General features: G+C 34.8%; 1 protein-coding gene across 1 annotated transcript in view; it reads left to right on the top strand.

The window, feature by feature from the left end:
• MBD2 (methyl-CpG binding domain protein 2) overlaps positions 1-12,961 on the top strand; it is a 79,888-nt gene that overhangs the window by 54,434 nt on the left and 12,493 nt on the right. The window contains exons 4-5 of the mRNA XM_036741789.1: positions 2,200-2,290; positions 3,470-3,647. Of these exons, the coding sequence (XP_036597684.1) occupies positions 2,200-2,290; positions 3,470-3,647 (269 nt within the window). The remainder of the gene's footprint in view (positions 1-2,199; positions 2,291-3,469; positions 3,648-12,961) is intronic.

Here is a 12,961-nt window from a genome sequence, read left to right as displayed (position 1 = left end):
GGTATTAAAAGAATAGAACTTTGTTTCAGAGAGAAATTTGGGGCCATTAAAGGAATTTTGCGATTTCCCCAAAGCATTCCAGCCTTTTCTCTGGCTTCTCCTTAGTTTTGTACCCAACTCATTGTCTATCTGGAATAGCTTTTGCCCATATAAAGGTACCTTATAATCTGGACAAAAGACATTCTTCATCCACTTGGTTTTTCCTATGTGAATGGTTAGGCTAAACACTTTTTTGAATATTCATTGGTATCATCCAGAAAGAGGCATTAGGTGTTCTTGGGCTTGATGTAATCAGTATAGTATGATTTGCAAAGAGGATCATCTGGGGACTTCCCTATCTACAAAGAACCTGTCTTCAACTTGTACTCTGTCCTGTATCTCCTCCATGACAGTGGCAAACACCTTTGTGGTTTTTTTGTTTTATTTCTGTTCTGATATGAAATATCAGATAGTTATTAAACATGAGTATTTCTGTTAAGTCTATCAAAATTTTGCAAAAATTTAATGTATGAATAAGGCAGTGTTTTCCTCTGGCAAATGAAATACTTTTTAAATTAACTTTTTCCTTACATCAAGGCAAACTTTACCTCTTTAAAGTTTCCACCAGTTGTTCCTAGTGCTACCTTGGGGCCAACTTGATCAAGTCTAGTCCTTCTTCTATATGACAGTCTTTCAAATACTTGAAGATAGCTATTATGTTTTCCTCAGTTTATTTTTTTCCTATCCTGTGCTAACCGTCTTTAGTTCCTTCAACTAAGCATGCCATGATTTTGAGGCTTTCACCATCCTGCTTGCCCTTCCTCCAGACAGTCTTCTATTTACCTGATTCCTTTCTAAAATATGGCACATAGAACTGACTAAAATATTCCAGATATGGTCTGCCCAGGACAGAGTGTAGAGAGATTATTACCTTTCCCTTTCTTGATAATGTATCTCTCTTTAATCAGACTGAACTTGTAGTCCAATAAAATATCCAGTGTTTTTTTAGATAAACTGCTTTCTCCCCCATTTTGTACTTAAGAAGTTGATTTTTGGTTCCAAAAATAAGACTTTACATTTTAAAAAATTAAACATCATATTAGAATTCACACAGCATTCTAGCTGAGCAAAAATTTTCTGATTCCTATTAAAAACACAAAACTAGAAAGGGATGAATGTGCTAGAAGTAGAATTGGTGATAGCTGACAATGAAAAAGGAAGCAAGAAGAACTGTCTCAAGAATGAAAAGCATAGAAATCTAGGCTCCGACAAGTATGCTATATTTAATAGGTCTTAAGTGCATTACTATTTGGTAACTGATGATTAATAATGATGACCCTGAATTATCAAGATGAGATTTTAGTTTTGAACTATTAGTTTCTTTAAGAAGACAGACATGTATATAATAAGTTTTAGAAATATTCTCATCAAAAATAGCTTATATAACAAAATCTTTTTCATATTTTTAATGAGTAAACTTCAGTATCTATAAGATTTACTTATTTGGATTGAAGGCAATGTGGTTGACTGGAAAGATTAATGAACCTGGAGTCAGGAGACTTGGGTTCAAATTCTGGTTCTGAATTGAGTGTAATTCACTTAACCATTCTGAGTCTTCATTTTCTCATCTTTAAAATGGAGATGAAGATATTCATTCTGCCCCCATGTCACTTGGTTGTTTTGAGGAAAGCACTTTGTAAACTGTAAAGTGAAAAACAAACATAAAGTTGATGTTGGTACCCAAGAAGTCTGGATTAGTGAGGAATTACTGCCTTTATTATTTATTCCCTGGTTAGGTACAACACCAAAACTTTGATGCAGCTTGGATCCTTGGAATTGAAAACTGTCAAAATTATCTTTTTCGGAGACAACTTTCATAATGATTTATCTCTAGCCATACTACAAGGAGAAAATAGGAACAAAATAGGACTGTTACTTTAAATTAGTAGGGCTATTTAAAATTAGAAATGCATGTTTTGAAATATTTAATGATACTTGTATGTTTTTAGCATTTCATTATTTGAGAACTTACAGAGCAAATAAAGCTTGTGTCCCTAGCACTTCTGTGCCCTGGCATATAGTAGGCACTTAGTAAATGTTTGCTGAGTTGCATTGAAATTACTTAGGAAGAAATATAAATCTTTAAATTTCATGATTCAGTAGCATGAATTAACTTTGTGTTTCAAGCATGTGTCTATTAATGGTACTTTTGCCTTTCAGCTTTTCTGGGAGAAGAGGCTACAAGGACTTAGTGCATCAGATGTAACTGAACAAATTATAAAATCTATGGAACTTCCAAAAGGTCTTCAAGGTAGCATATTTAGCATTTTATTATCCTTATTGGGTACTTAGCACTTATGGCACTTTTTTTTAAGCCGAGGAGAGTGAATTTAAATTTACTATATGTTGTATTTTGTGCTTTTACCCCCTGTATGAATAAGTCAGAACTTTGTGAAAATTCAAAGTTTACACTTATGCTATCACACCTGGGTTGGTGTCTTTCCTGCCATTGTTTTTAGCAGTAGCTGCTAATGGGCAGTAGAATCCACCTTCTGATTTCTTAATCAATTTAGTAAACAGGAATGAGAATCACATTCATTTCAATCAGTTGCTGCTTGAGAAGCAGCAGTAAGTGAAGACTTTCATAGAAAGTTCTTTTGCTAGTATGCTTGGTACCTTTTAAGTCTACTTTTTGGAAAATAATGTGTGCTGTTTTTTAATCTTTGAAGTCTGACTTACCCAATGTAAAATGTGCAGTTTTATTCACAAATATCTATATGTAATTAGTGGTTCAATATTATCCCTTAACATTCATGAAAATGATTGCTTTAAGAAGTTGATATTCAGTAATTTTGCACTTGTTGCTGTAGTTCAATGTAAATAAAACTAAATATAAATTAAAATTTATAACCATTTCTTCTATTACTTTGGGTGTTTTTAATAGGGATTTGAAGGATCATAGAGTTAGAGCTGGAAGGAGTTATAAAAGGTATTACTATAGCACAGTTTTGAAGCCTTGATATAATGATTATTGAGATATTGTTATATATGATTATAATACAAGTGGCTTGGAAGAGATGGTCTGGAGGTAGTGTGGAGGCCTGGTTAATGCTAAAATATAAAACTATTTGGGATCCAAAGGATATATTAAGGATATTCAGACATAAATGTTACTTTAGAAAGAAACTAGATCATGAAAATAGTTGGTTTGATGAAATGTAGCCTATTTATAAAAGTATAATACCTTGAAGTCTTTTTGGTTATTTTGAATGTTTATTAACATGCTCAGCCATCTTTATAGTATAATTTTGTGTAAATGTTAAAAAAAAAGAGTGTGTGTGCATACGTGTGTCCATCTGTCTGTATAGGCATATAAGGTTTGTTACTAAGTTAACTTGAATGCTGCTTTCTGCAGGATATGTTCATTAAAAACAAGCTATTTCCAGTTGTTTAATATATCTTGTTAATTTCTTGTAAACATTTATTTTAGGGGTTGGCCCAGGTAACAATGATGAGACTCTTTTATCGGCTGTTGCCAGCGCTTTGCACACCAGCTCTGCACCAATAACAGGGCAAATCTCTGCTGCTGTGGAAAAAAACCCTGCTGTTTGGCTTAATACATCTCAACCCCTTTGCAAAGCCTTTATTGTTACGGATGAAGATATTAGGTAGGTGATTTAGCATAAAATTGTTTTGTCTTTTAATCAACACTATTAGAAATTATCCCATTTCTGCTACTTAGTAATATTATTTTTTATTTTGGGTAAATCACTAAATCTCTCTAGGCTTTAGTTCTTTTCTGTAAAATAGGGTTGTTGAACTAGATGATCTATAAGGTCCCTTCTAGCTCTTATTCTATGATCTATATATTGTTCTTTGTGTTCAGCATGATTGCTGATTTCTAAAAATCATTTTGTTTTGATTTCTCATCTGTCAAATAATTGTTGTTTGCCTTAATTTCCTATGTCACAGACTTGTAGGGATAAATGAGATAATAAATGATGCTTTTAACATGTAACTGCGTTGACAATTATAAGTGCCATTGTGATGTTAATGGGGTTAACAAAAATGAATGTCTACCCAGTGGTGTCTTTTGTTTGCTTTGTATTTTTCCTTTAGTTTGCATGTATAATTGTTTTAGCAATGCCCTTCATCGTGGTTTAGCTTTTTTGTTTTGTAGACTTGGTAGTGTCCTTGCCTAAATTTATCCCATTTCTAGTCCCAGTTCAGATTAGTTTGTCTTGCTTTTATTTTGAAGCATCCTACAAACATGTTGTGTTGATTTAGTTGTACTTCAGGGGAGAAATTATTCATGTGTGTAGGCATATCACTTTATCTCCCATGAGTAATTGCTTTGGTATAGCAGGAAATTTAATTTTTACATGTCTAACTCAGCAGAATTGTGTGATAGGGAATATTGATTACTTTGGTGTTGGTAGATTCCTCTCCAGGCTCTACTTATGACTATCATGCCACGGAATGCTTGTCTGAAGAGAGTCTTCAAGATTGTATTTAGTGCTACAGAATCAAATATTCTCTTGAAATAAATAAATGAGTCCATTATCTTCTTGCCATCTCTTTCACCTTTATGATCCCAAAGATGTAGTCTCCTTTAGAAAGTCACTTATGGAATCCTGATTTCTCCTTAAATTTAAATAATAATGCCTTCAGTGTAGGTATAGACCATTCTCAAAGATTTTATAAAGATGAAGGAGTGTATTGGCCAGTGACTGTTAATCAGTTTTATCACTTATTTGGGTGATACATATACATATATTTATAGAAACCACATTATATTCTTTTCTCTATTTGATTTTTTTCTTCCCCTCATTTCCCAATATTTATTTTCTCCCTATATACCAAGTCCTTCTTTGTTCCCAAAATTCCCTCATGTTTAAGAAATTCTTAAGGACCCTACCTGTTGTCTTCTCTTGCTCAACCAAACCTCTTGAATAAGCTATCTACACTGATTTTTTCCACTTCCTCTCCTTTTACACTCTTTTAAATCCTCTGCAATATGACTTCCAACCTTACCACTTCTTCACCTAAACACTGTCTTTTCTCTTGGTTTTCTTGATATTGTGCTCTCTTGGTTCTCCTTCCTATCTAATCACCCTTTCTCAGTCCCCAATTGAATCTTCATTCACATTATGCTATGTTCCCTAACTATGAGTGTGCCCGAAGGCTCTGTCCTGGGCTCTTTTTTCTTGCCATAAATTCTAATTTTGGTGACATCAACTAACATTAGTTTAATTATCATCTTTATGCAGATGGCTTTAAGATCTATATATCTAGCCCAATTTTTTTCTCCCAATCTCCAGTCTAGTATCACCAACTAACTGCCCCTTGGGCATTTTGGACTGGATGTGCCAGAGCATCTCAAACTTAACAACAAAAAATGTGCTTTTTACCCCTAGCCCTCTCCCGAAACCACCCCTGTTTAAGACAAAACCATCCTCAACTCCTCCTCATTCAACTCTTACGTAGCCTGCCAATTGCTTAATCTTGCCATTTTTACCTCTGCAGAGGTAAAAATGCATTTCTCTCCTCTCCACACAGGTAGCCACTCCCCTTGTTCAGACACTCTTCACCTTTGTTCTCCATTATTACAATAGCTGTCTTAAATTGTGCCTAGTCTCTCCTTTCTCTACCATCTTGACTTTGTCTTACCACTGGACTCTGATGACTGCAGAGGAGAGAGCGAGGCTGATGACTTGGTGTAAGTCTGCCTTACTTAAACCCAATTCACACACAAATTAAAACTTCACCCCCTGATGTCATTGGTGTGCTTCAAAAGTGAACCTCTGAAAATACCTCTTAATGCTTTGTTTTGAATTTTTTGTTGTTCTTTCCCTAAATTCAATCTAAAATTTTAAACCCCACCATTGTTCAAATTCAGGTCAGCTTTTTCTCCCTACATATTCTTTTTTTTCTCATCTTTTCCATTTTTATGGGATATGCCCCTCTAGGAACATAGTACAGTGTATAAAGAGCCTTGGACTAGGGTCACAATTTATTAAGCTTCTCTGAAAACTTATTGAGGCTCTGTGACTATAAGGTGAACCTATATTCTACTCATGAGGAAAGCACTGAAATTGTAATCAGGAGATCTGGGTTTCAGCTTTGACTTTATTACCAAGTAGCTGTGTGATCTTATAATATTGATTCCCCTCTACGAGTTATTTCTTCATCTCTAAAGTTTTAATAAGATATGTATGGAAGACTAGAGGAGAGAGATTTTAAGAAGGTGCTTACTGTGGGAAACAGTTTCAAATGAGTCACATGTATGACTAGGTTTTAAAATGTAAGTTCTGTCCTTAACTTTTATGTCAACCTGTCTTTTAGGTTGAGGGTGGATCACATTGGGAATGGTTCCAACTTGTTTTAAAAACAATTTCTAAATTATCTTTTAAGGCTTTCCAAAAAAGGGAACATGATTTCTTTTGTCTCAGAATTTAACTTCACAAGATGCTCCAAATGATTGTGTGTGTGTGTTTGCCTTAACTGTTGTGCTTGAGCATGTACATGAGTGTGTGTGTGTTCATGTGTGTGTAGAAATATCTTAGTCTCTTCTGTTCATGAAATTAAATGGAAAAAAATACATCAGCCAAAATACATCTAAGAATGTATAGTATGTTCTTTTTTGGTATTTTTCTTCAGTGTTGTATTTTTAGTAGTCAACAATCTTATTTACAAATGTAATCTAATTTTACTGAATTATCTTGTCTCAAGTTCAGGTTCAGTGTGTGGATTAGCTTTCCCTTTACCATCTTTTTGAGAATGTTTGGAGAATTAAAGGTAGCCTATGAAATGTATTTTAGGAGGTAAGATCTATTCAAAATTAGAGCTTTTTTAGTTCCCTAGAGTCACAAAATATGTTTTGTTGTTGGTTATTTGATTAAATTAAATATCATGTTTCACTCATTAGCATTGGTTCTTTTACTCTCTCTCTCTGCTAATTTGTGGTTGAACTAGTGTCTTTCTTCCTGGAATACTTTCCCTTTACCAAGACAAGCATTTTTCTACATGTGAATTGTTAGCATCATTCCTTCCCCCAATTCTGATACTCTTAAAATTCCACATCATCTATAAAGCATTTCCTGACTAACTGGAAATGTAATGATGTTTCCCCTCCCCCCCCTCCATTTCACTTTGTCCGAACATGTAATTCCCATGACTCACTCTTTATTCATATTCAAACAGAATGAACTTATACCTTTGGCTTGGTACAGTGGCAAGAGCAGTAGATTTGGAGTCAGAAGATCTGAGTACAAATTCCATTTCTTTCACTCCCTGGGTGACTTGGGACAAATCACATCATCTCCCTGAGTCTCGTTTTTCTTGTTTTTGAAATGAGAAGTTGGAATGCATGGTCTCCAAAGTCCCTTCCAACTCTAAATCTGTGATCTTAAGTATTGATATTTATGTTTTTATAATTGTTTATGTCTATGTTGATTCCCAAGAGTTCTGTTTCTAAGATAGTATATTGAAACCTAAGTTTCTTAAGTTTCTATGGGATGGGTACTTTTTATATATAACATGTGCTACACAGTACCTGGCACAGAACTCTATAACAGAGAAGAGGAAATAATGAACTCTTTGTTGCATTGATAGCAATTACAAGGAAAAGAAGATTATTTCTCTGTGATTAAAATTAGCATATTCAATTCAACAAACATTTATTAAGCGCCTACTATTTCCTTGGCACTGTGTTAAATATGCTAAGTATACAAAAAGAGGATAAAAGTGACACTACTGGCGATGAAAATAGTATTTGTAACCAGAATGATCATGTTACAACTTAGATAACTCTTTCTACACTGAACTCATGTGAAATTTGGTATTTTATCAACATCTATAGCCAATTATTTGCCCGTCATTGTTTGCAACTATGCCTCTTAGATTTACAGACAGCACAAAGTTTTTACTCAGAGCAGTTCTGTTCCTAATAGCTTCCTGCTGACTGGTCTGTCAGCTTTGGTGGCTTCCAGATAGCCGGACATATGCCTCACTGCTGTAGACTGTCTCAGTGGATCTTAATTGAAGTGACTTGTTTCCTTGTTCCCATCCTTTTGTGATTACCACACTTTATCTGCTTTACATTTCTGCTTTAGGCAACACCACAGTAGCAAAGCTTTATGGGAAAAAATTGGTCTATTACTTTTAACATGTATAAAGACATTCTTTAATTTCTGGTAAAGCCAGATGATCTTTTTCTTGTTTACTTTCTAATAAGTTTTTAAAATTACTATGAAAATGTGTAATATACTTTTTTAAAAAAAATAAATGCAAGAAAACTCGTGATAGCTGGAAAGTCTGAACTTCTAATTCAGAATTCAATGTTGATAGTGCTTCAGTATAGAGAGGATTCTGGGTGTAGAAAGGCTAGAATAATTAAATTACAGAAAAGAGAGTAGTCTAAATAGGCAGAAGGACATTTTAGTTGTTTAGATTATGAGAATATCATTTGTGGCTGCTGCTTTTGAATTCACAATATTAAATTAGTTAAAGTGAAATAATTGATTTTTAGGATCATGAAATCCTAAATCAATCTGGGTAACAAATCTTTACTACTACATATTTGAGCACATTTAAATACTTTTATTGAACTTTGTTGCTGGTTGGAGCAGATGGCCTTTGAGGAACCTTCCAGTCCAGAGCTCTGATTTTAGCAATGTTGATGCCAACATAGCTCACAGCCTCTCGTAAGCTTAGTAGCTAAGTCTTCATAAGGTTTTTAGTTAAAAAAAAAAAATCTGCCCATGGGGGCTTGCCAATCTGGTGATGAGCCTTTCTGATCTTAGGTAACAGGCCACTCCACATGTAACAGATCTACAGTCCATCACCAGACCTGTACTTGAAGTCTTTGCAGCTTGGTGTAGGATGAACCTAAGCTTATATTCTGCTGGTGTAGCCTTAAAGGAGTTAATGCCATGTTCATGTCATTATAGAGCATTGAGTTCAGGCTATGATGGGAGATATTTGAGTAAATGTCTTAAGTATTCTGTCGTTAGATTTATCCATTTGGCCCTAGCACTCTTATAATAAAGAACCATTTAATGAGGACCTTGCAGTGGAAATAACAACAATAACAACTGCAGTAGCAGCAGCCAGCATTTAGGTGACATTTCCAGGTTTGCAAATACCTTTCCGTGTTATCTCAGGCAATCCTTGTAACCACCCTTGTGAGGCAGGTGCAGTTATAATCCCTATTTCACAAATGAGGAAACTGAAACTGGGAGAGCTTAAGTGACTCGCTCACAGTCACATAGCAGGTCAAGAGGCTGAGGCAGGATTTAAACTAGTCTTTTTGACTCTCTAAGTCCACTTCTGTATCAGCTATGCCAAACCTTTCCTTTTGAGAAGTGTTGAAACTTCACGTAGAGATTATCATACATTCATTAGTGAATCCTTGTGAAGTAGTTCTTTTCTCCTCCCTTATCAACAAGAAATGATTAAGATTAAATAGTCTAAAAAAAGATTAAATAGCCTAAGGAAAATCTATACATGGAAAATAGTCAATGCTTATTTCTATATTTATACCTATGAAGTTAATTCAACTCTCCTTCCTCTACACTGGCTCCTTCCTTTCTGTCTTACAAATATTCTCAGGAGTCCCTCATTAAAAAAAAAAAATCCTTCTCTTGGCCCTTCTGGTCTATCCATCTTGTGTCTTGCCTCTCTTTTTCACGTTCAGTGCTAAACTTCTGGAAAAAAATATCTATATTTGGAGTGCCTGTTTTCTCACTACTGTTTTCTCATCTTCATTCAGTCTGATTTTCACTTCCATGACTCTGCTTTCTCAAATCTGATCTTTCAAACAGAACTAGCAACCTAATCTTCAAATTCAGTGACCTTCCTTTCTGTCCTCATACTCAGACTTTTTTTTTTTACTACTTTTAACAAAGTTGACCTCAACCTCCTCCTGATAATTTCAACCCTATTGACTTCAGAGATATCATGCTCCCTTGTTCTTATCCTAACCTCTTTAACCACTTCTATTCTTTCTCTTTCATTGCTTCCTCAGTCTCTTTCCAACTTCTTTATGTGGGTGTTCATTAATAATTGGTTCTCTTCTTTCCCTACTTGATCTCTTTTTTGGCAATCTCATTAAGTCCCAATGTCTCACCTACTGCTCTTCACAGGTAACTTTCATATCAGAGAGGGATTTTATTTGTTTTATTTAGAGGGAAGAATAACAGGTAGAAATTATAAAGAGGCAGTTTCAATCTAGTATAAAGAAAAAATTCCTATAGTTATGATTGTCTCAAGATGGAATAAGATGCCTTGTGAGGTCAAGAATTTCTTGTCCCTGGAAGTATTCCAGGAGAGGCTTGATGATTCCTTGTCGGGGATGTTGTAGAGGATATTCCTGCTTCAGGTTGTGTGCCCAAATGATGACTGCTGAGTTCCATTTCTGCTCTAAAATTGAATGAGTCTGTATTTTTATCATGACTTGTATATCATCCTGACACTTCAAACTCAGCATGTCCCAAACCAGACTTGTTATTTTTCTCTGGTAAGTTTGTTCCTCCATCTGATTCTACAGTTTCAGCTTGTGGTGCCAACATTCATTCAGTTTCTTGTGCTCATAACCTTAGAGGATTTTCTTTCCTCTAATAACCTTTCCTCTCTCTCACCTCTTCTATCCAGTTACTAAATTGTTTATTTGACCTCCACAACATCTTTTTCATGTATTCTCTTTTTTATTACCACTGTCACCTTTCCCCATCACCCATTATAGATCCCTATTACCATTTGTTTAGCCCTAGACTGTTTCAGTAGCCTCCCAACAGGTTTTCCTGGTTATACTCTTTGCCACTCTCTAACTCAGCTTTTATATCCCTGCCATGATAATTTTTCCTTTGCAAAAATTTGGTCATGTCATTCTACTCACAAATTTCAATGGCTCCCCATTGCCTTATAAGTAAAGTTTAAACTTTTTTGCCTAATATTCAAGGTGCTCCACAATCTGATGCTAGACTTTCTAGACTTTCCTCATATTATTCCATTTTTATACTTGTTATAGTCTGACCAAACCAGTCTGTTCTCTATGCCCCAAATAACTTGTGTATCCTTCTGTTGGTCTGTTACCTGTATCTAGAGGGCATTTCCTCATCCTTTTTTTCTTACTGAATTCCTCTCCATTCTTTAAAGCCTAACTTAAATATTGTCTTTTTCATTAAGTCTTCCCTAATCCTAGTAGTTAGTGACAACTTTCCCCCATGGTCCACATATAGTGCCTGGTTTTACAGTGCATTTGTTTTATAATGCTTTTTTTTTTTAAGAGGAAGCTTGGTATAGTTGATAAAGAACTAATGTTGTAGAGAAGATGTCAATTTACATTGGCAGGGGAAGTTCCTTACCAGGAACTCTCTATATCAATTATGTATCATAGATATGTTTTTAAGAATGAATTGTTGGGTGCAATATTAGGTATTAGTTATGTTTTAAGAATTGTATTTTTTCTCCCACTAAATAATAAGAGCATGTGAAAAGACCCTTTTGTCTAAATTCTCTTGGTCTCCTAGAAGCTAGCCCAATGTTCTGCACATGTTATAAACTGATTTATTGAATGAATAATCTGGATTATGTTTATATTCACCTATTTTTTATTTCCAACTTCTTATACTCATTATCTTCTCCATGATCCATCTTCAGTATGGATTTTAATAGTCTTACCTTTAAAGGAACACATTCAGTATTTTACTCAACAAGTAGTTATTGAACATTTCCTTTGTATGGCCCCTCTGTACTTCAGGAGCTCTTAATTTGCGGCCCATGAACTTGTTTTTAAAAGTATTTTGATAACTTTTTCAGCATAATTTGTTTCATTTGGAATTTTATGTATTTTATTTTATGCATTTAAAAACATTATTCTGGGAAGGGGTGCATAGGCTTCACCAGACTGCCATCAGATTGCATGGCACAAAAATAAGGTTAAAAACCTCTGTTTAAGAGAAGTATGAGATACATAGGAATAATCCTACAAATAATTTTCAATGTAGATGATTGTTTTAAGAACTATAGTTATTTATGAAGAATTGATTCCTGTTTTTCTCTTTTAAAAAGTTCATAAAATTGACTTACCATATCATTTATGGTTTTTATAATTGTTGATTTTGGAATGAAATATCAGAGGTCTCCAAAGTGGGTACCCTGCATTGCTAGTGCCCTGAGGCACGACCTGAACAGGTAATCTAAAGGTGGGTGGAAATATGGTCTTATTTTACCACTCCACAATAGCCAACTTGCATGCAACATAATTATACCACCTCCTTCTATTTACCCATTATCTCAGCATTCATCCACCTTACCCTTTCCTACATCTGGTCACTGGTGGCTTTCTAATGTCCCAAAATCTCTCCCTCTGTGTTGGGTATAGGTTATAACCCAAACATGATCCAGGTACTTGCAGCAGCTACATGGACAAACTAATGCCATGCTCTTAAACCCCTAGCATTCCTACGCCCTGCCCCCAAATCACCTTGAGTCTAGATCAGAGACTCCTTAGAAGGTTGGCTCTCTTTTCTAGAATAGTGGGTTGAATAAGACTCCCTATCTCCTTTTATGTTTTTTATAGTAAAGAGCAAAAACCAGAGAATGGGTAAGCATGGATACAGATCTCATTATACCTCTTCTCCCTCAAACTCACACTTTTTTTTTGAACTTACATATCTCTGTCCAGGACACTACCATTCTTCTAGTTTCAAAGTTTGCAACATCCTCTTGATCCTTGATTAACTCAACTGAAGCTGTTCTCTTCAAAGTTACTAGTTTAATTTGCCAAACCTAATATTTCTCAATCTTGAACTTTTTCCAGGATTTGACAATGTTGACCTATCTCTCCTCTTTTATTGTTCTCTCCTCTCTGGATTGCTGAAAATGATTTGTGTCACCTATAAAAACTCACCTCTGTACACTTAAACTTGGAAAATGAATCTTCTAATCTGTTTAAAAATCTTCCTAATAAAGATTTTTT

This window comes from Trichosurus vulpecula, chromosome 1 (genome assembly GCF_011100635.1).
Source record: "Trichosurus vulpecula isolate mTriVul1 chromosome 1, mTriVul1.pri, whole genome shotgun sequence".
Lineage (NCBI taxonomy): Eukaryota > Metazoa > Chordata > Mammalia > Diprotodontia > Phalangeridae > Trichosurus > Trichosurus vulpecula.
Note: the sequence above shows the minus strand (reverse complement) of the source record. Positions and strands in the feature narration are given on the sequence as shown.